The 25,020-nt window shown below is 38.8% G+C and overlaps 1 protein-coding gene across 2 annotated transcripts in view; it reads left to right on the forward strand.

Moving 5' to 3' along the window:
• man1a1 (mannosidase, alpha, class 1A, member 1) overlaps positions 1–25,020 on the forward strand; it is a 153,411-nt gene that overhangs the window by 41,488 nt on the left and 86,903 nt on the right. For both annotated transcript variants that reach the window (XM_044168927.1, XM_044168928.1), the window contains exons 3-4: positions 15,800–15,915; positions 22,528–22,608. In XM_044168927.1, the coding sequence (XP_044024862.1) occupies positions 15,800–15,915; positions 22,528–22,608 (197 nt within the window). The remainder of the gene's footprint in view (positions 1–15,799; positions 15,916–22,527; positions 22,609–25,020) is intronic.

Below are 25,020 nucleotides of genomic sequence, written 5' to 3' on the forward strand. Positions count from 1 at the left end.
ACATATGATCTGTCTAGTTATGTAGAGGCTGACTGACAGTGACATTTTGAATGCAATGTCGATAATATTGTGCAGAGTTGATTGATTAATTTAATAAACGTGTGCAATGTCCTGTGTCTCGACGTCGGTAACTATAAGGCTTCTCCCTTGCAGAACATCAAACTACAATGTTTACGACCGAACCTGAAGAGAGGAGTAAAAAGTGATGATGTAATGCTTGGATTTCATCTGAACATCTCGTCGCCCTTGTCCTAATTTGCTTTCTTTGTTGGTTCTAATTATGGTCTGACCAATACAGGGTTTTGAAGGACAGTATTAGTATTTTGTAAGGCAAGACTTTATCAGCTGCAATAGAACAGCTTCCCGTCCCCGGAGAGTCTGTAGATTCATCCTTTTTGCTAAAATTAAATACACCTAGAGGCGACCATGGCATCTATCTCTCCTCCTGTCGTTTCCAATCCCTCTCTCCATCTTTTAGCACTCAACTCAGCTGTCTATAACCGTAGCATACTGCTATTGAGACTCACCCTCAAGAACAGGTACATTTCTCTGTTTCTAAATTCAGAGCAGGTCAAATCCTGTTGTGACATTGTTTGCTGACAGGCACAGCCAGCATGCTATGCTTTTGTGGCTTCAAGGAGAGACCATAACCTGCAGTATATAGATATTAGACAAGAACCTGGTGGGGGTGAAAATGTCAGATTGACAGTTTCAAAAATGTCTCTGTTCTAATTGTAATATTTTAAGTTTGAGGAACATTTTGAATTATTTAGAGCTCCTTCTTGCATGGGGATCTTGTCACTGTTCAACTCTAACATTAGCTGTCCTTGTGAACTCGTATCAGAACAACCACTGAGGGCTTTTTCCACCCACATCTCACTGACCAGAATATGTTAAATGTCCCCTGGAAGTTGAATTATTACCTTGTTAAGTTTCTCCAGATCATCCGCAGCTCATTTGGAGCTCACTGCCAGTAAATTGTGAGCCCAGCCTTAAGCTGTACCCTGACTCCTGTTAGACATTATGGAATTTAATTTAATCTCAGCCCCATTATAAGACAATGAGCCAGAGGTGAAGTTTGTACCAAGGCTTTACTATGGAGTCCAGTTGTTTTTTACAAGGACACAGTTGAAGAAGAGTTCTCTAACGTAGTGCTCTGACAACACGGACAACAAAACTGTTTTCTAAATCAATAACCGCATTACTCTGATTGCCATGGATTTCAGTTGTAAGAATCTGGTACTATTCTTTCTGCAGGGGCAGACACTGCAATGAGGAATTTTCTATCTACTCTCAATTTCTCACAGCTGCAACAAAGAATTTGAGTTTGGACCAGAATTGGGAGTACTATAATGGATTACCATATTTTTAAGAAATAAGTTTCTTCTCTATAAGTTTGAGTTATCTTTGACTAAAATTCTACCCATAGGTCACAGCAACAAAAAAAAGACATTATAGATGTGATAAGTGTGATTGCGAAATTAACATTGATGTGACATTTCACATTACAAGTTAATAGGATGTACTCGTGGGTTCAGTGTGAGGCTGGGTTATGTAACAAGTAATGTAATTTCTTGAAGTAATCAGTAAAGTAATTGGATTACTATTTCAATGAGTAATATGTAATGGTTAGTTTATTACATTTTCCAAGTCACTTGCCCAACATTGGACAGGATATATAGTTTTTTTGCAGTATCTGGTCTGGCTCTGGTCTGGCTCTAGTCTGAACGGGGCTGTAACTTTAGAAATACTGAGGTCATGACTGAGTCCAGTTTCCCCCAGCACAACCCCACCCACCTAAGAAATTGTGCTATGGATTAACCACCAGCCAAACTGTTTAAATAAATTAAGAAATCACAAAATTTCACATATTTATTTGTTTAACTATTCAGTTATATTTTCTATTTTAAGATTTACTGCCCCTCATTATAGTACAAAACTCGGCTGCTCGGCTGTTAACCAGGACCAAGAAGTACGGCCACATCACACCTGTTTTAGCCTCTTTACACTGGCTCCCTGTTTGTTTTAGGATTGATTTTAAAATCTTGTTGATTACTTTTAAGGCTCTTCATGGCCTGGCTCCAGACTATATTTTAGACCTTGTAATCCCTTATGAACCTTCACGTAGTTTGAGATCTTCGGGCAGGAGTCTCCTGTCTGTTCCTGAGTCCAGGATGAAAACTAAGGGGAACAGAGCTTTTGCTATCAGGGCCCCGAGGCTCTGGAACAACTTCAGTCAGTGTCTTCATTTAAGTCTCGTCTCAAAACACATTTTGATCTGAAAGCGTATCCTGATTTTACCTGAGCTGGCTTTTTATTTTATTGCTTTTGTGTATTTTATGTATTTTATTTCTTTATATTTCATCATTCACTGTGGTATTTTATTTCTCTTGTTGTGAAGCACTTTGTACTTTGTTTTGATGAGTGCTCTATAAATAAAGTTTTATTATTATTATTATTATTATTATAGTTTAATTGTTGTTTCAAAACCTGCTGTACACTTGCAGGTATTCTATTGGAGTGTACTAATCCTTTTTATTTTAATTTACTGAGTTTTTTTGCCTAAAACAATCCAATTTAAAATATTTAGTAGGGCTGCACAATTAATCGAAATATTATCGAAGTCGCAATATGGCCAAGTGCAATATCCAAATTACAGAAGCTGCAATTTTTATTTTTGATAAAGGTAAAATGTGTGACAAAACAGCATTAAAATGAAGTGCTGTAGCACTGCAGAGATGCCCTGGCCTACAAATGTCACATCGTCAAGATTTTAGTAGTTTTTTCAGTGCGAGTGAAAATTGTGATGCAAAAATGATCATTCCCACTAATCGTGAATTATATCGCAATCGTAATATCTGTCAAAATAATCGCAGTATGATTTTTTTTTTACCATATTGTGTAGCCATCATATTTAGTCTAAAATATCAGAACAGTCATAAAAAAAACCCAAGGTATGCAATATTTGTGTGATTGTAGAATATAAACTCATTTGTCATTAAACCCCCTAAATTCTCAGAAATATAACCATGGACATGATGTCAACGTCCTCAATAGTTGCCACGGCCCTGAGTCTGAACAGAGGCATATACTCTATGTTGTTGTGATATTTAGTAAAAATCATTTTCAGTGATATGGGAGCATAATGTGGTCTGTGGATTGCTGCTTGTTAGGCCATGTCTACTCTAAAACTCATCATACAGCCCTTTCTGGTGTCTAAATTTTGGAGTGTACGGTAGTTGCTCCAGTGTAGCTGTCTGCGGTGTTTCCCGTCTGTGTGGTGTCCTCTCTTTTAATTGGCACTGTTGACAGGCTGCTGGTTGTGCTTCACAACAGCCGAACAAGCTAAAGGTTGAAACGTAGGTTTTTCTCGCCTGGGCTTGCCTCTCATTCTAGCCGAGGGCCAGCACAGGAAGGCACTCGTGTTCAACCAACCAAAAAAACTCCCTGTGTGTGTGTGTGTGTATTTTGTGTGTATTTCTTCTGTCTAAAATAAACACACTTGACTGGGCCACAGCACATTAAAGGTCACTACTGATGTCTCCTCTTGCAGGCAAAGAGAAAAAGGCAGAATTTTTAGGTTGTTTGCCATCTAGCCCAGAGTGACCTGGACTAGGCTATGACAGAACATTGTTGTGTTTGGGTTTTTGTGTATTTTGTGCTTGTGTGTGTGTCTGTGAACAAAGATGCCATCTGTCTTGTTGGTCTAAGCTGTGGGCTGTTTCACAGAAAAACTCAGAGGACACCTTAAGATCTGACTATGCTGAAAATACAACTGAATTCCAGAAAATGGACTATATTCTGTTAGCATTGCTAGTTCAGCACATAACTTACACATGTGATACAGGACAGCAGATGACAGATACTGGCATATAAATAATAATGAATAATTTTTGAGCTAGACCAGTAAATTCAATTTTGGTGTGTTTGTCCTCCAGTAAATAACAAGAAATGTCAGTACAAAAAAGTAAAAAGAAAGATATGTTTGAGGTCATGTAGAAACACAGTTTATCCACCAGACATTTTTCAAATGTAAAATGCCCCACTCATATGCATGTGCATATTTTGCTACTAATTCTTTAAAAAATGAATTTGAGTGATACTTGAAAATGTTATATGTTTAAACTAAATTAGTAGACACTAGACACATTGGAAACATTTTATATATTGCTCTCTGTATTTGTATTGGCTGGAATTACCATGGAAATAATCATGTTTTGGTTAAAAAAAAAAAAAAGATATAATCAATATGGTGCATTTTTATATATATTCAGCCAGCACATGCATACTTCAATCATCTTGATGAACTCATCAGTCTCATTGTGCAACAGCTGAGAAGTGTTTGTGAGCAACATGAATACCATTTGTGTGATGTGCTGCCCTGAACTCCAAGTTGAACTTTTCTCATCTAATTACTTTAAATGCAGTCCATAATATATGATTTGTCGAGGTGGATCCATCAGATGAGACTATAAAGAAAAATGCGCTCTGTACTGTTGTACTGGGATTGCATATCTCAGAATGGGCTCATATTTTTTTTGCCAGCATTCTCCCCTGTGCTATGTGGGGTTAGCTAATTCACATTATACTTTGACAGCCTGTTAAGACTTTGGTTATTTGCTGGACAGTTGGATGGATCCGTAGCTACAGGCAGTGTGAAGAAGTAAAAGGCCTGTGTATCTCCTGAGACACACAGGCTTTGCAGTGGAGGTTATCTGCGTGGCCCTGCCCGCAGTGCTTTAAAAGGCCGTTGGATGAATGGCAGGCTCTGCCACAGATGCTGCCAGGGTTTTGTGATGGTCTCTTTTCTTTATGTTGTTTTTCCCTCCTGTCTCCTGTGGCCTTTCCTCCATGCCAGCCCTCTCAATGGCTTTTCTGCTCCTTGTCCCCTGGAGTGATGCTGCAGCTCCTCGTATCACTTTACTTTAGTGGCAGTAGGAATAACCAGACTGAATAAAAGCAGAACTAAAGCCCTTTCCTTTACATTTACACGTGACCTTCAAATGTCAGGTTTACGTTGCCTCCCCATTATAAACAACAGTTGAAGTCAGTTTAAGTAGCACAGTGATCACAGAACCACGACGACAAAGACCTGTAGTACTTCAGCCTATATGACTGTTTCTACTGCTGTGTATACAGGTACATTTTGGTCACTTGGGGTACATATAACAGAAACTGATTTGGGTTATTGGTTAAAATCCAGCACAGATGTATTTTATCCATGGTCTATTATTCCATCAATTATCATATCATTAAATGTCTTCCAGCTGTCTTTTCCTCTGGCTTATTTGGACTTGGGCTTTATTTACAGTAGATATGATATACTTTAACTTCTTCTTAATACCTTTTTGGCTGCTTCTGTACATCCTGCAATACTTCTCATTTTCACCTCTTTTGTGGATGAACAAGGACACGAGTGTGTTTCTGTGGTTGAAGTTTTAAGGGCTGGCAGAGGACAGGCTTCAAGAAATGTCTACTGGAGAGGATGAAGAAACTGAGCTGCAGTAGCTGCATTCTCTTTATCTGTGCGCTATAATGAAAACAGCAAGACAGGCTGTTTCACTATCTCGGGACAGTTACAGCAATGGAAGATCCCTATTGCACTTAGACCTAGAATGTGAAACAGCTAATGGCTTTCGGTACGAAGACCTTAATAAGGTCCAAGATTTAAGAAGGGGTCCAGTCCATTTAATACCTTTCTTACAAAATGTTTAAATCAATTCTAAACTGCACTGGAAGTCAATGAAGAGAGGCATAGAGCCAAGCATTAGTAGCATTTTAGTATTTTTAACAAGTTGCAGGAATACAAGTTCAACTATACAAGGAATAAAACTAATCAAACTTGTTTAAAAGTTTATCTTAGCAACACTGTTACTTCATTTATCTGTAACTTTTTTCAGGTTTTAGAATTAGGTCTTTATTTTGAAAAACCTTTCATATAGCAGTATTTCTGAGGGCAAAGATTAAAAAACTGAATTTCACTGAAAATCAAAGTTAATAGAATTGTAATTTTGTACAGTTCTTAAGGGCCTTTCTGAATCAAGTCTTTTTAATGGTATCCACTTAAGCAGGAGGACATTGTGACTCATGGTGGGAAAACAACACAATCTGCAAGATCATAAGAGCACAGTGAAACTAGTTGAACTCTAGTGAGGTAAACTGAAAATACACAGCAGACAACCAGTCACATAACATTTTTGACCAGGCACAGGTGTCAGTGTCTTGCAGGATGGTGAATGAGGTGTTTGAACATATTGTGTGCCGTGTGTGTACTGCGGCCATCAAAGCCAGATGCAGTGCTGCTTCTTGGTCACAACCCCATCATTGTGTTAAACCAAATTTGATTTCATTGTCCTGTATCCTGCCAGCCTTAGAACCCCACGCTGTCGCTAGCAGAGCTAAAAATATTATCGCCCATCAGTCAAGAAGGCTAATGTTTTTGGTGTCTTTCTACTTCCAGACAAGTCATTTACTTGGTTATATAATTTGACATTGAGTCCTGGGCTGCAGCCTGAGCTCCCACACAGCATTGTGTGTGTCTGAATCAGATATTCAATCTCTGTAATTTAAATGGATGGAGTAATTCTGCTCTGGCCTTCCCTCAGGTTTTCATTTTGTTATGTGTGTGTGTGTGTTTGTGTGTGTGAGGAGGGAGGTGGGGTTGTATTTGGTTGTGTCTGAAATAATGTAAATCATGCTCTGCACAGAGGTGGGTGGGACACAGACAAGGGAGAACTGCAGCAGCTGAAATGGGGGTATCCATCACATGAACACAACCCACACATACACACACACACACACACACACACACACACACACACACACACACACACACCTTGCAGCTCTGTGTTGTACGCACTCATCTCCTCAGCCTTTGTTATAGAACCTTGAGTCTGCATCCACATTAATTAATCACACACACTCACACACACTGAATAACAAGCTTGCCTGCCCGGGCTTTGAACACCCCCCCCCTAAAAAGCCTAGAGCAATACACTGCAGCAGCACCGCCCATCTTCCTGATGAACACACACCTAAACACGCTCTCATGGACACAAAACACACTCATGCACACTCCTCGAAGTATGCCTGGTCCCTGTAAGTTCCCACGCCTAAATAAATGAAGCAGCCAAACAAAATTAACAGCTAAACTCTCCCAACATATTTTCACATGTGCAGTCAGCCTCTTTCTATCTTGCATTTGGTGTATTATCACAGCTTTGCTTTAAAACCTTCTTTTCTGTATCACTGTCAGATTTTCACACACACACACACACACACACACACACGCAAGTGAAGCGTGGTAATGCCTTTCACTCTAACCTTGACAAAAAGTGTTGATGCTTGAGTATCTGGCAGCAGAAGCCAAGAGGTTAATACAGTTTGGGAATGTGTATGTGTGTGTTCGCGCGTGTGCATGCTTTCTGCCTACGATAACACGATTTAGCCAAAGGCTTAGCCATCACTTTTCCTCACCTCCCCTCTGACCTCTCAGAAAATATAGTATATACTCAACGTCGAGGCAGTAGTTGGAGCTAAATGGGATCACCAGCAGGGCTGATGGTGTTGAGATCTGGATCAAAATGTAGGATTAAGGATTAAACCTGGAGTTTGCATTGTGTTAACATTACGATATGGGGACTTATTGGGACCCTTTTCTATCTTGAGAACATTTCTGGGCTGAGAAAGGCAGTGAGCTGAGGTGAAACTTCAGGAAGGCATTTTTTTTTTTTAAGACTGAATTTTCATAAGATGAGAGCAGCCTTCAGTTTTTTTAATATCAATGACACTTTGACTGCTGTCAGTCTTTTGAAGGCTGAGGCTGCTATTTTTGAGCTAAAGCTGCTGAGTCAGTGTGTAGTGCCAATATTCATTTATCTCTACCATTAAAGCTGGAAAGAGGTTATGTTTACAGCCCTGTCTGTTTTCTGGCTGCCTGTTTTCATCCATGGCAGGATATATCATGAAGTTTAGTGAATTTCACCAAACTAGGTCAACAGGTCGCTTTAGTTTTGATTGTAAAATAGAAATTATGTTTGTGCTGTTAGATATATATATTGTGTTTTAGACATAATTATCATGGTGTGTTCATTTGCTTGTTTGAAAGTTTGGGACCTAATTGCTTTCATCAGCTATTTTGTAGGCAAGTCAAAACAAACCTCTAAACACACCCAAACAGTCATGGAGACTGCAGCTTGGCAAGCATGAAGAACTGCTCTCAAAGATAAATAAATAAGTCAATCTTAAGTAAGATGACTCCTATGACTTGTTTTTTTTAGCCCATGTGTCCAAGTGATCAATATTATTACCACTGAATTAGAATTGCATAAAATATTTGTTGATTTTATTAGATTTAATGTGTTATGAATCCAGTATATTTGTCTTTCGAGATGGTGACCGTGTCAGATTAGGCGTTCATAGAGAATTCATGCCCAAGAGACAAGGCAGACTTCACGTTGGACCCCTGACAGTCGGTGATCAGAAAGGAGGTGCCAGAGACCGACTTCACTGTTCAACCTGACAGAACTAACAAAATCATTCCTCTTGCGTTGGTTAGTCTAAAATGAGCAATTGTCACGCCCGTCCCTTTCGTTCCCGATCCTGCCTCACGTCTGTCGGGTTATTATCTGGTTGATATTATGTAGTCTGATCAAGGCGTAATGTGTGTGTGTGTGTGTGTGTGTGTGTGTGTGTGTGAACATATGAAATGTTTAACAATAAAAGGTCACCTTTACCACATATTTTCCCACTGCTCTGTTTCACTCAGTAACTCTTTCCTGCCTCATTTTTATTTTTGCTGTGAGAGAAAACTGCTTTTGCGCCTCACTGGGAGGCTGCGCTACAGTTACAATAATATGAATTCTACTTAATCATTCACCAAATATCAACTAAATGTATGGCAGATTTTTTTAGATGCACATTGCACTTAACATTAACTGACGGCAAAATTGTTGTTGTAGTCCTACGGGTCACAGAATCTGACTGGTCACTGAATACGGTGTAACACCGGCAGTAGGCTAAGGCGGAGCACTCGTCCTTCTCGAGTTATCAAAAATGATTCAAGTTCTTACTTTAAGATGATGGGCGGTAGATAAATATTTAAGTTGGGGACTTGTCGTTCCCTTCTTTGTATAGAGTACTCACCTGCCAATATTGCATTTTGCAGTTGTTTAAGTTAAGACGGTCCGCCATGTTCAGTCAGTCAGTCTTGTTAACAACTGTGTCGTTACATGTGCTTGTATACGTTCTTTGCAGATGCCTGTAGTGTTAGAAAGAGGCAAAAGAGACTATTCATCAGTGATTGTGGATGAAAGATTTGATAAGGGATTTGTTGGCAGCGGAGTTTAACAAATCTGGAACCAGATCCAAAATGGAACCGGCTCTAAGAACTCATCCCTAGTCTCATATGAAGTAGAAAAGATATGGACAAAAGAGAACAAAACTGAGTGGGGATAAAATGACCCACGGTGGATTAATTAATCAGTCAGTCACACACAATAAACGCTGAATGTTTTCAGATGCAATTTGAAGGGTGATGCTGCCTGACAAAGAGGAGTGGAAAGCTTCAGGGTAAAGGGACCACAGATTGAGTCACAATTCACGTGACCTATAGTTGTAGGGCTGACTTTAAAATTGGGAGCGGAGCTTTTGTTTCACACGGCTGCTGTGACATAATCCACAGCTCTGTACTTAAGTTGAATTGTGCAGAGCTGGGAGCTCTGAATTACAGTGAAAGGGAGATGTGAAAGCCTCACCAAGGAGCGTGACCCGGAGCTGGAGGGCTCAGCCGAGTGTTGAGGTCACGCATTGTGTTCACGTTGTGTGCATGATGTAACCCACGTGACATTTACTGTTTCTTGCCTCTTGTTCCCATAGCTAAGAAACCCATCGCACATATCTAGACGTTATATTACCGTACTCACTTCAAATATAATAACAATTTAGTTGACATGGTGATCGAACATAATATGAAAAGCTTTTCATAAGCAGTAGCAGTTTAACTGACATTACATCACTGTTACATTCACCATTTTGTCAGTTCTGTGTAGGCAAATATTGGCAGGAATCTTTTATCTACTCCTCAAATGCCCTTGTTGTGGCATTATCTGTTGGCACTCCTTTTATTGCAGCTCTGATTGTTGAATTGTGATTTAGTAGAATTTTGTTTTTCTATGAGCAGCTTACTGCTAACCAAGCTAGCCACTATACTAGCTGTCTGCTAATGTGTTGCTAAGTAACTGTTGAATAAAGCTACTGTTAAACTGTTGTGTAGTTTACTCTCTTTCTTTTTACTCCTGTGGACTTACTGTGTTGGACTTTCTATGAGAACTTAATGTTGACCTTTCACTGGTGATACTTTTAGGGGTTTTACATAGTAGGGGAGACCAATACACTATCACTGAATTTATTGTCTATTGTCTAGGTTGTTGCGTAGCTGTGCAGCTACACACACAGTGGGGGCAGAAGAATCATAACTCAAAGTCCACTTACTAGCTTTTGCTGGAGCTTTTAACCACATCTAATCTCTTCACCTTTTATAAAGAAAGGAAAAAAAGTAGTAATTTGTTTTTATCATCCTTTTCATGTTATCGTCCCACTGATATATTCATAACCAAGAACAGAGAAAATACATACAAATCAGAAATATATTCAACTATTTTGAAGATAAGAACTGTAGCATGTATGCAGTGTGTGCAAAACAACAGTAGAACATACTGCAAATACATTTAAATGTACTAAAAACACATTTAAACACATAACAAACTTTTCCTTCAAACAAAGGGAACAGATTCCAAACGGATCAATGTAGACTTATTGCTTAATCCTGTTTTCTTCACAGGGACACCAGGAACACACACACACACACACACACACACACACACACACACACACACACACACACACACACACACACACACACACACAGTCACATTGTTATTCCACCAACTTTTTATAGATTCAAAATATATACTCTTCAGCGAAGACTGAATAAGTAGAGGTCATGTTGACATTTTGACCTCTGTCAACACAATCAGTGGTGTGTGTTTGTGTGTGAAAGAGAAAGAAGCAACATCACATTTGTCAATCGCTCTCAATCGCTCATGCACACTCCCACATCACAGCATCACAGATTACAGCTGTCTTTGCCGCCTGATTGCGTGAAGTGAAGGTTATTTTGTTCTGAACAACCAATCAATGCTCTCCTGTCTGACACACACACACACACACACTGCAGTGTGGGAAGGAATGCAGTAAGTAAGTGTCATTATTGATACCACACTAATAGAGTTGTGTACCAGCTAATACTAATGTTTTTAGCATTGAACTACAGTTGAATAACAGTTTATACATTATACTCTATAGGATAAGACAGGCAGGAATGTGTGTTTTTGTGTGTGTAAGGACATCTGCCTATTTAGGTGATGAATGAAGCCTGCTTGGTGTGGTGCTTTTCTTTTTTTAATTCATCCATCACTCCCCTCTTCACTCATTTTCTGTTAGAGGAGAAAGAAAATTAAAAAAGCAGTGCATAAGGACGGAAGGATGCAAGATGGCATGAACAATCAAAGCAAGGGAAAAACAAGATAAATAAAGGAAATAGAAGGAGAGAGGAAGGATAAAAGTACTGAAAAGAGAACACTGAAGAAGGAGAAAAGATTGATGGATACCTCATTAGAGTGAATGTAGGAAGAGGAACAACTGGATGGATTGTGTTTCGAGGCACATGGGAATGGAGGGACTGATACTGTTCGTTAATGGCTTTTGGACCTTGAGTCTTCCATTTTTTCTGCCATCCCTCTCCCATCTGTCCTTTATTCTCTGTCTGGGAACAGAAAGGAAATGATTCTTGTCTTCTAAGGACACCAGCTCTTCCATTTTTCATTTTTCCATCCATTTCTCCCTCGCCCATGTTCTGCTTTTTAGTTTATGTCAAAGAGGGCAAGCGTCATACAAGCATACAAGCCGTGTTTTCTTCAAACAGTCCCTTTTGTCATTTAACCGCTCTCTGTAGAATCTAATGCATTCATGCGCTTCACCTCTGACATGCATTACTATGATTAATGACACGATAAAGACAAACAAAGACATCCACAAAAATAAGTAAGTAGCTGCTAAGAGGAGGGATTAAATTGCATTTGTTCCAATGATGCACTCACACTGGTTGCAACAATAGGAAACAAAGCAACTGGGAGTTTTTCCTCAACAACAACTTTTACAAATGTAAGGATTCTCCTACTCTGACAAGCCTACCACCTACAGCAAATAAAAGGCCTGTCCTCCCCTACCACTCGCTCCTTATTGATGCTTCCTAGACTCTCTCCTCCTCCGCTACCACTCATGTTTTACAGAAGCATCATAGAAGCTGCCCTCTGCTGAGCCATCTGCTACTTCACCATGCTCACAGTTGCAAACAGAAACAAAATCCTCAGCAGCGCATGCATCAACTCCAAGATCATTGGACTTTGCTCTCACAACCCCAAGGACCTCAGCTGAATCCCGTCTCGGTTTTTATAGTCCTCCCATCTGGACACTGACACAAATCCTGGATCTGGTAACAAGCTGATTTTAGCAGATTTCTCGATGACCTCTGCCATCAGGGCCCTGGACAAGCTGTCTCAACCAGCAAATCCTCCCATTTGACAAGCTGCAACCAGCTAATGTTCGGCATTTTGCTAATAACAAATGACTGAAACAAATGATCTATTATCAAAATAGTTGCTAATTAATTTTCTTTCCGTCTACTAATCAATTATTCAACTAGTTGTTTTAGCTTTTAGACAACAAAATGTACATGTTTTACTTTCAAGTTCAGCGAGAGCAATAGTTGCTCTCCATCTTTAGACTAAAACCACATCTTGCCATTTTGTCACTGATAGATTTCCTTATCCAGGCATTACATTACAGCCCCCACACACCCATAGTCCACCCACACAGGTGTTTTTACTTATTTTGGATAATTCGACCTCTTCTCAGGATGGTGTGCTTGACATCTGTCTCACTTTCCTGTTAGTTTTGTTGAACGTGTTAGGGTGAGACAACTTACACCTTTACCATTTGATTAGTACATAGAGGGTGGTGAAATCATGTAGTTCCCAGTAAAGCTCCGCCCAACCTCAACCTGAACAGAGATTAGCCACAATAATTAAAAACACTTTTGTGGGTGCGCAGGGCCTTAAATATTAAAATGATTATCACAATATTAACTATTCTCTACTAATACTATATGTCATGATGATGACTAATATATTTAAAATCACGCAATAAAAAAGTTACTCATATTGCTCATATTGAATTAAATCAGTGTCCAGGTTTTAACAAGAATAAAATCAGAATTTTAATGCAGATCTCATGCTGTGACAGATTTTGGTAGAATCGAACTCACTATGGGACATTTGTCCCGATACGTTAAATGGAGAGAAAAAGAATAATGTTAATCACCCAGACCTATATATAATTAGCATTTTGTTTAAAAAATGACATATTTCATAAAAATGTGTGTGTACTTTTCCATAAATTCATTCAAATTAAATAAAGTGTCCACAAACTTTTCCTTTCCTCTCTAACTTCTTTTTTCCTATTTATTATTAGTATTCTGGTCACTCTTTGACCATCTGTATCTCTCGCATCACATACATACACACACACACACGTGCGGTCTCTCTCTCTCTCTCTCTCTCTCTCTCTCTCTCTCTCTCTCTCTCTCTCTCTCTCACACACACACACGGTCTCGCTCGCTCTCTCTCTCTCTCTCCCTGTCTCTCACACATGCACAGATACAGGAAGTGCAATGAGGGGGGAGGAAGCACAGTGACAAGACAATGGATGGGAGGAGGGTGTCTTGTCCTCTCTTTGTCGCTCTGGAGGTTTCAATGGAGTGAAAATGTGAGAAGTATGAAAAACAGGAAAGACAAGTGACCATAACAGTAACTGAATCTGCTGACACCAAGTCACATGCTCGCTCTTTTTGTAACATGGCTTGAGGCTTGAGAAAACATTCTAATTATTATCAGATGACCAATAATTGCCATATCGGTTGGCCTATGTGTGTGTATGTTAGCCTACAAGTTGGATATTTGGTCCACTTCTGATTTTATTCATATGATTATACTTTTATTGTAGAATTTATGCACAGTATGAGTGATTCTCCCTTTTCTTCTTTATCATTATCATCTTTCTTACTTTCTTCTTCTTAAAGTAGTAGTTGGATACCAAGATCAATACCACTCTCATATTGATTAGCTTAGCATAGCATAAAGACTGGAAGCAGGGGGAAACAGCTAACTTGGCTCCATTTACCAACACCTCTAAAGCTCTCTAATTAAAACGTATCTCATTTGTTAAATCTGTATACAAACAGATGTAAGATACAGTCAATACATTCAGACTTGTCTTCTTCAAGAAATAATTACAGCACCTAACCCGTAAAACAACAAACTTTTGTTGTGATATTTCTTTCTCGAGCTTTGGAGAGAGCCAGGCTAGCTGTTTCCCCCTGCTTCCAATTTTTATGCTAAGCTAGGCTAATTGCCTCCTGGTTGTAGCTCTGTACTTAACACACAGATAGAATAGTAGTATTGATCTTTGCACCTTCTCTCTGGAGACAAAATGTTGAAGTGTTCCTTTGATACCCAGCTTGTCTGTAAAGTCTTTCCAGGGGATTTTGTGGTATGAATATAATTAAAATCGAAAGGTAATTATCATGGTATATATATTATCCAGAAATATTATTTGTATCTATTGCTTTGTAATGAAAATCAGCTTCACAGCTACCGAATAGTCTTGTCACAGTGGTGATTTGAAAGAAATAATAATAATTTCCAGACACAGAGTGAGCACAGTTCTGATGCACGACAGTAGCCTTGCTGCTCTAGCTGATGATTCAGCATTGTGTCTAATGGAACACTTTTAGCTGCCTTTGCATCCTCCCACAACTTACAGAGGGATATACTAAACCCACAGATTTACACAATAACCAGCAGCTTTCTGGCTTTCATCTTGACTACTTTGTAGCCACATCTTTTTCTCTCCTGACTTATTATTTCTTCACTGTTTTTCTTTCTACATTTACTCTCTCTGTAGGTCTGCCTCCCTACACTAATGTATTAATCTTTACAGATTGTCGTGTTCCTTTTTCTTCATCTCCTCATCTTCCATTTCCATTTCCCCCCCTTTTCTGTCTCACCTCTAGTAGTCAATTAGCTCAGACAGATGAGGTCTTGTGTTTATAACAAGTATGTTAGGACTAAAAGCTTGGTGCTGCATGCTTAATGATTTATTGAGCTACCTGAAACATACACCGACTAAGGTGTTGGGGTGGTGTTGGATTCATTAAGGGGTAATGGCAGCGCTGAAATGATGGGTTTGTGTGTCTCTGTGTGTCTTCCCTCCTGCTATGAAGCTAATCACTAGAGATGAGCAATACTCTCGACGTATCATCAGTGCTGATAATCACTGCCTCTCACCATCTGTTGAGCAAAATAATTTATTCAACCTCCAAACATAACTCTTAACTTCTGCTGTTTATTCAGTGCTTTTTCAGTGAGACTGCTACCAACACCTGTTGTCATTCATACTTAAAGACTAAAAGAAATGGTACCCTGACTAACAAGCTTTTAACATTTGAATGAACTTCATTGGAGTTTTTGCTCATTTGGAAAAGTTAAATTTAGGGTTTTTTATTCAGCTTCCTTCCCAGCATTTCTCAATTGTTTTTTTAGCAGACAGATGATATGTAAAACACCTTCAAGAGCTAAATTCTGTAATCTATTTCTTATCTTTCCGTCTGTTTCTCTTGCAGGCAGTATAAAGGGAGCGACTATAGTTGATGCTCTGGATACCCTCTATATCATGGAAATGTTTGAAGAGTTTGATGCTGCAACTGACTGGGTAGAGAAGAACCTCGACTTTAATGTGGTAAGGAAGTGTGTGTGTGTCTGTGTGTGTGTGTGTGTGTGTGTGAATGCCCTTGTGATGATCAACTAAATTGATTTTGCAAAAGCCTAAACCCTCTGCCATAAGCCTTAATTCAGTTAATCAAGGCTTGAATCATTGATCTCGATGGTAGAGAGGAGCCTTGAAAGGCCGGCCCTTTACCCAATTGGAACTTTCATTAACATGAGTTTTGGTTAATGGGAATTTAATGGGATACAGCAAACACCTTTAAAGTTCAGGTGTTTATGTATCTAAGACTCAGTCACGATGCAATTAAAGATATGTGAACAACAATAGACTATTGCGTCTAACATCCAAATACCTGGAGGTAAAATATAACAAATAATTTATCACTTGTCAGAAAACTGTTGGATCAGAGAAAGGCTTGGCAGGATGTTTACTGTCAAATGATGATGTAAGTATTACAAGGGGAATTAATGTTTACAGGAGTCTGTTTAAGTGAAAATCTGTCTTAAGTATCCATATTTTGTCTGCTATGTATGTAATCTAGCTACATCAAAGTAGATGTGATCTGTGCCTGCCATCCCCCAGAAAAATAGAAGCACAGTTTTCTACTCATTAAAACACTGAGAAGCTCATGAACTTTTTAAAAGCTCCTTGCCAAGGACGTATGCTTATATCCAGGACTCCCAAGGCCTGTAAAATGTTTATTTCAGGCCTATGAAATAGAGGAAAATACGTGATTACATTGGTCGCTTGATGCCACTTTCTAGACAAAGCCTGAAAATCATTTTAGTTGTTTTATTTGAACTTTTATTGGCTGTGATTCAGTTGAACACTTTGTAGTCTATATGTGCATTATCTAATAGCATTAAAATAAACTTAATATAGAGATGTGAGAAGATGAGCAGGGAGATATCTGATTGAATTTCACCACATGTAGGTCAATGCAAGTGAACTGTAATACAGAAGACTTTTGATGGTTTCCATCGCTAGGATGTTAGAGGAAGACTATATATATATATATATATATATATATATATATATATATACTGTGTGTGCGTGCGTGTGTGTGTGTTGTTTACGACCAGCAATTGGATGGAAAAAGGCCTTGATGTTGCTGCACTTAGCAATCCGTCTATCTAAGCCAAGTCATTGATGTGTGTGTGTGTGTGTGTGTGTGTGTGTGTGTGTGTGTTACACAAACACTAACTGAAAGCAGCATGTGAATATGATAAAGCATAATTTCACTAGAAAAATATATAAATATAAATATTTCAAGGAGTCCAGAGACCAAACAGTAATTTTTTTTTTTCACTTGTGCTCATGAGGCATTATGAACACATGATGATTAGTATATTAGCATTATCTTATTGTAATAATAAGCTCAAAATTGCTGGGTGTTTAATATTTTATGTAGTAAATGTACCCTTAATAACGTGATATAAAACTTAATGTAATTTTCTGATGCCTGGATGATTACATTGCAAGAAACAATCATCCGGGCTTCTAATGGGCTCTGCTGGTAATCCATCACGATGCATTAATGCGTTATCAAAGTTATTGAAACCATTTTTGTGAGATGTTTTACTTAAAACAGTTTTCTGTCACTCTGACTCCCCTGAATATCCTGAAAATGTGTCGGTTACACAGAAACATATGAAAGTAAAGAATTTTCTTGAAAGTCATTTCGATTCCCCTTCCACAATGTTATCAATAAAGCCCAGAGGCAAAGAGCCAAAAACATGTCTAATGGATCCATAGTCTATTACTGTTTACTTCTTTAGTGCGAGCGTACACACACACACGTCTGTTTCACTATCCCCGTGGGGGACAGTCATTGACATAATGCTTTCCCTAGCCCCTTACCCTAACATTAACGATCCCAACTAAGTGTCTAACCCTAACCCTTACCTTAACCTAATCGTAACCTGTGCCCAAAAACCAAGTCTTAACCCTCAAAAAGCAGTCTCTACCCGTGGGGGCCTCAATTTTTGTCCCCACAGTGACACAAGTCCCCATGGATTAGTGTGCATTCAGGTTAAAGTCCCCACCGGGATATAGGAACATGAAACGTGCACACACGCTCATAGACAGACAGAGATAACAGGGTTGTTACACTTCAGTTAATTGAAAGGTACAAATAAGCATGTGGGGTCTTCATGGTTAATTGAGGAATGTTGATACATAAGATTTAAGTGTTGCTGACAAAACCTTTTCAGCTTTTATTACCAGATGAGAATCTCATAACAGAAATAATAAAATCCATCATAGGTATAGTAGGACTGTATGTTTTTCAGTGCTCATTCTGAAGGACTGGTGTGCTGCTGCTGATGAGTGTAGTGACATTAGAACATGTAGATATGCCTGTGAGTAAAACACACACACTTTGCCCCTTTCCTTTGATGTCTGCCTTTATTGTAGAACCATCCTCATTATAATATCCCTGTTAAGAGCTCCTCATTAAGGAAAAACAGAAAAACAGTGTGTTTGTCTTTCCTTTAGTGTAGTCGTGACTGCAAATATGTCTGTGTTTACAGATATTAGTTTAGGTATCTCAAGACCAAAGACCAAAGAATATATCTGTCTAACATGATATAAACATCAAGTGCTGTAGTCAGTTATGCCTTCAGATCAGCTCTAATCCTCCTTACTGTACTGGATCCAAAACTGTGGATGTTCACTTGTGGAGGTTTGCCTCACGTGAATTTCCAGTGCCACAGTAATTCCCTGTGCATAATCCTGCCTTATTTTCAGTATTTGCCAGCAGTTGTCCTGTCACTCAAACAGCATTGTCACAGCAGGAGGCCCATTGTTTTCGGATCTGCTGCAGTAGCATAATGTTGAGATGTAAAGCTACCTTTGATACTCCACACTTTCTGCATATGCTTTAAGATAAGTGCTTTTTAATGGGACGGCAGTTATTGTGAAACCACCTTGGGAAGGGTTTGAAATTTCTAATTAGATCTATTTAGGTTTGCTAATGTTACTAAAGTTTGACTCAAAGATTTTCTAAAAACAGATTTAGACATTTCTCCTCACTTACTTTAGAAGTTTGCCTGAAAGATTACATAGACAATAAAGATTTGATCACATCTGACAGCATGATAAATAACAAATCACAAAACAAGGACTGATGTTATGTTTTATGAACAACAATAAACTTGCGCGACTCAAGTAAAATAATCCAGGCAAGTAAGTCTTTTAAGTTACATTCTTCTGTAGAGGAGATTTAAAACTTTAAAATGCTACCATTGTGCCACAGTTTATAGGAGCCTTTAAAGTGAAGGCACAGTCACCTTGAGTTTTCAGATAACAACAAAGACACAGTAGAGACAGAAAAAAGGGACATAAAGAGACTAAGAAAGACAAAGGTTTGTTAAACAAATAAGGGAGATTATTTCAGATTTATGAATGACAGTAGCCAGGACTCAATTTAACTGTCCCTAAGCAAAGTACACACACACACACACACACACACACACACCAACACACAGTAAAATGACAGCAGTAGCCAGTGGAACAAACAGTTCTGCCATATTTTTGTGCCTCTTATAACTGTTTTTCTCAGGAACTGTGAGGTTAGTGAGACTAATGGTTTGTACCCTCTCAATGCCACAACAAACCTGCACACCGCATTCTGATTGGTTCACACGGGCACAGCAGTTAAAGATGATCACAGGAGATTAGATAATCACAAAACAGACAGAGCTAGCAGGCCAAGGAGTACATTTTGTAACCGTTACAGTACAAAAATATGATGCAGGGGTGGTTTTTACTAGATTTGAGTGAATTTAATTTAATTTAATTGATATGGCACTTGTGAACTCAGCCAATGCCACATGAGCCAGGGGAAATTTAGTCAGCAGGATTGAGTATGCAGTATTTTCTGAAACGTGATTCATAAATCTGAAATAATCTCCCTTATTTGTTTCTTGTTCTGTAGCAGCAATTAGTTTTCCTACATACTTACACAGTGTCTGGACATTGTACCTGTAATTTGTGGTGATCAAAGAATCAATGATTTTGTTACTAGTAGGGGGGAGCATCTCTCTCTCTCAGGCGTTTCGAAGATGTTGCGTATCTAGATACTCAGTCCACAATCCGATACAAAAATGTTATAGATTAATTTGTAACTCCGAATAGAAGCCGATTTTAATACGATTTCATTCAGCCATTAGGATTTGAGGTTTTTGCTTTTTTAATAATGAAATTGTAAAATTTCAAATGAATCAAACATGCCCCACTTATCTATCTATCGATCTATCGATCTATCTATCACACAAACAATGATTAACACAGGCAGTGATATGCTGGATAACTTTTTAGCCAGTCCGGATGGAGGAGGATATTAGCTGCTAATGCTAGAGTTACTTGCCTTGTGCTGACTGCTACTCTTGTTAACTTAACTGTCAGAGCACACGTCACCTTCTTATGTGAGTAGTGAGGTTTGTGGTTACTTGTGTATCAACGTTCGATTACGTATCAGTTAATCTGTACTTACTGATAAAAACAGTAACTGGCATGACTTCAGCATTGCTCTCTGTTCATCTATATGCAATGACTGGAATAGTGTTTTGCCTGCATCACAAAACCTGCGAAAGCTCCAACACCTCACTCAGAGTCCCACTGCAGAAGCCACACAGGTCACCGACATTTATTTCCACACAAGCAGCTAAGTAACACTTTTAAATCTATTTAAAGAGAAAGAGCAAGAGTACAGGGTTCATATCACTCCTGAGACTTCCTCTGTCAGAACTTAAGTGCTCTGAAACACAACTTACGATCATAAGCTATGAAGAGTATGATGGGAAAAGGAAACTCAACATTTCCTGTAACGAGAAAACTATAGGTATAGGTTTTTGCTTTTTCTCATTTTAAGCTCTAAGACCAGCAATACAGGTTGTCCAGTGAAACTTAACAACTAGCCATTCACAAAAATAGATCATAAGATAGACTTACATCTAAAGAGGTCTGCTTGGACCATTATCTCATCGACTCATCTTGCTAAAGCCATTAATTAGTTCTCTGCTAGGAAAAGGCCATGCTTACTCAGTTTCCTGTGCGCTCTGTAATGGCTTTAATGTTGCAACATCAGGAGACTTGACTTCTCGCCTGCCAACTTTGTCAGGCCTTCTTGCAGGAATGAGATAATGTAACACAACTGCTGACGCAGAGGGTCATTGTCCAACACTTTAAAGCAGTGATGGCTGCTAAAGGCAGTCACACAAGATTCTGCTGTAAATGTTTGCTCAAAAGTACCTTATTAAGAAGTGGTAAAATTAAGCAGAAATATTTCTTCATTCCAATATATTACACCATGTTTCACTCTTCTAGCTTATTTAAACTGCGCTGCTATCAGACAGCAGGCAGTAGGAAGATATAATATTGTCCTTTTGCATTTCAGCTTCCCTTGCGTTGTGGAGGAAATAATTAAATTTTAATTAAGAAGAATTAGCTAAACAATCTAACTACTCAATCAGTCATTCAGACTTTGGGGAAAATGACAGGACACATTTTGTCTGGCATATAATTTGTTTTTCCAGAGGACGGAGTCTATTGTCCTATCTCTGGTTGACAGCAGTGACTTATGAGAGCTGTCAGTCAAGCACAAACACTTCATCTGACTCAGGAATCTGTTCATAAAGAAGAGAGCGGGAGAGAGAGATGAAGCTTCATTGTTCTGTTGCCGAGACAAATGGCTTTACAAACTCGCAATTTTTGTTATTATTGTCCCATTCTCTCTCCCCAAAACTGTCTAAAAATCTTATTTTTAGATGCAGCACACTTTACCATTGCCATTTAAGGCAATGTTTGGTATCTAAGGACTTATTATTTAACTTTGGAGGCGATGTGAAGTTAAAAAATAAGTCCAAAAGGACAGAATAACTCTAAATTTTGCACAAACATTAGTGATTATCTTCCAGTATCTACAGCCATGTGGCTCTGTGAGGCTGCATTTAAGCACAGTGGTGCTTTGAGCTAAATGCCAATGTCAGCATGCTAACATGCTAACCACGACAATGCTAATATGCTGATGTTTAGCAACTACACTGATTACCATGTTCACCATCTTAGTATAGCTTTTTTTTTAGCAGGCTAACATGTGCTTATTAGCACTAAACACAAAGTACAGCTGAGGCTGGTGGGAATGTCATTTTTGCAAATATTTGGTCATAAACCAAAGTATTGGACAAATTAAAATTTTGACCTGATGATCGCGCCAGATGAAAAGTCAGGGGTCACCAATGTGATTACAGTTCATCCTGAGGGGGACATGAATGATGGCAATCCATCAAATAGTTGTTGAGCTATTTCATTCAGGACCAAAGTGGTGGACCATCCCTTGATCTACGCCGTGTGTGGCTAAAAATACAAAGCCATTTGAAATTCTTTTGTGTTTTGATAATCATCAAAACACCCACTGTGCAGGGTAACTGTTAAAAACTTCTGAAACTATTCATGCAGCACAGGTATCCTCTGTCCAATCATCCCTGAAGTGAAACTGGACCCAGGGACATTTCTGTATTGAGTTTGTGCTTTCCTAATTCACTGTTTGTAGGAGGAGAAATGTGGATTCATGTAATATAAGTGTTCATCATCTCATATTTCTTCTCTTTGTCCCTGTTGCAGAACGCAGAAGTGTCTGTGTTTGAGGTAAACATCCGGTTTGTTGGAGGTCTGCTGTCCGCCTACTACCTGTCTGGGAAAGAGGTAAGGAACTTACTGAAGCATCGTGTTTTCTCATGCCACCTCTGCAGTGAAGGAGACCTTAAAGAGGGATGTTACTGCCTGTTGGCTGATTGATGAAACAGATGGTACAGAGCAGATGATGGATGATGGAGATTGAGTGAATGAATAAGTGCTTTTATATGCTCGGAGTCTTTAGTTATATGCCCTTTTAATAGCTGGTACAGATAAATCTATCCTGTTAGCGAGTGCCAAGGTAAGTTCTTTTGTTTTTCACATAGCACTGTCTTAAGTGTCAGTCATTAGTAAACCTATGGTTGCATACAAGGTGCCTTAGATATGGAAAACTGCCACTTTTTCACTGTTGTACTTTGTACTTACACAGTTATTTGTTTTTGAGGTGAAAGGGAAAATAAATGTGATATTCCATCGGCCTTGGGAGGCAGAATATGTTCTGAAATGTCTGATTGCTGACAAATTATTGCTCCAGACTTGCTTTATTCAGAAAAATGAGAGGAGAGAAATTCCACGGGGCTTCTCACTTTACTCATAGTGTCAATCCTGCTGTGTCTATGTGTATGTGAATCTGCTTAGTGACAAGAGGCTGTGAAAATTACATCAGCAGGGAATTACACTCAGATCGTGTTCTACTCTGCCAATGCAGGGATTTCATGTTAAACTCACTTTTCTTCAATATCTTCTCTTCTTTCCTTTCTCTCTTTTAATTACACACCTCAGTCTCTTAATGAATGATAAGGCCCCATCAAGGAATGGATAACTCTGCATATCACCTGTAGAAAAGCTTTTAAAAACACCAAAACCTGGTACTTTTTTCATTTTCATTTTTCAGTTCATTTCTGTTTCTAGACCGATGTCACAAGAGGGATTTCACTCTGATCGACTTTAATCTTCACTTCTGCTGTAATCTGCACTTTAATACACATATAAAGGTATACACACTATCGTATTCAACACACATAATCTACACCATCATCGTAGCGTTGCACGTACCCGGGTTGTGAGGCTAAGTGCTTCTTCATTAGCAGGGAGAGATAGTGCAGGCAGGAGTCAGACTGGGAGTTCTCTGGTTGCAGAACCCATTTCCAAGCTTGATGAGTGTTTCAGCGCTTTAACACAGAAAATCTAGAGGAACATTATTTATTTGTAAAGTTCTGGATGTTTGGGCTATGGCTTAAAATAAGCAATAATGACACAAATAGAAACAATAATTGTTACTTATGTAAGCATCATTTAACAAGTTTAAAGTAGCTTAACACTACTTTATGGCTTGACGCCTCTTTTGTCGACATCTAACAGCTTAAATATTGAACCAAAGTATATCATTTATTCATTTATATCACTTTCAGTAATTCTCCAAAGCCAATAACAAAGTGAGACAATATAACACAAATCACATAGATTAAGCCTTTAAATGTGTGTCTCCCCAAAGTAATTTCAAACCTAAATAATACTTTAAGTGGGCCTTAAATAGCAGTATGGCTTCAACTAACAAGTATCTACATTATTGATTAATCTGCTGATTATTTTCACAATGAATCGATTAAAATTTCCTAAAGCCCAACAAGATGTCTTTTTAAATTGCTTGTTTTGTCCAAACAAAAGTCTAAAGCCTGGTTTATGGTCGACGCAGTGTCCCCGGCGTGAGGGTCCGCAGGCCAAAAATGACGACATCACACCTTTCACGTCGAGCCACAAGCTGTCGCAGAGCATGGCCGTGCACCTCTGAATTTTTGTAACTAGGCGTCCAGGGCCCGCGGTGCCCTTTTCATGTCAATATGGTCGCCGAAGCTGGCCGAGCAGGTTCGCTTCTACAAACACATCTACCACCCTTCTTTGAGAGACCACAGGGACAGCCGAATTACTCTCAATTCATAGAGGGAGATCGCCACCACACTGCAAAAGATGAGGCAATTTGTGGGAAAGTTTGGAAAAGTATGAGGGATCGCCATGTTGGATAATGACATTGTTCCGGTAACACTCGTTGACGTCTTGCTTATTCACAGGATATTTTGTTTGTATGCCCCCCTGGCGTGTCAGAGAATACTGCAAAGAGCAAGGCACTGAGCATAAACTGCTCTGTGCATGCTCGCAGCTCTGCAGAGGCCAGTATAAGCAAAGTAAAAGAAATCAAGTTTACTATCATATAAAGAGAAAGAATATAATATTATAATATAATAATTATAATAATAGCATTTTTGCTTGGAAAATGTCTTGAACTATTAATCAGTTATCAAAATAATTGCAGATTAATTTTCTGTTGATTGACTAATTGATTAATTGATTAATTTCAGCTCTAAAGTGGAGATTAATATGTTAATATAATAAGTATAAGTAAATAAGTTTCAGATTGGTTTGCTCAACAGCCAGTCACATATCTGGAATCTATGTACTGTAGTGGCAATTTCTTCGGAATAA

This window comes from Siniperca chuatsi, linkage group LG16 (genome assembly GCF_020085105.1).
Source record: "Siniperca chuatsi isolate FFG_IHB_CAS linkage group LG16, ASM2008510v1, whole genome shotgun sequence".
Classification (NCBI taxonomy): Eukaryota; Metazoa; Chordata; class Actinopteri; order Centrarchiformes; family Sinipercidae; genus Siniperca; species Siniperca chuatsi.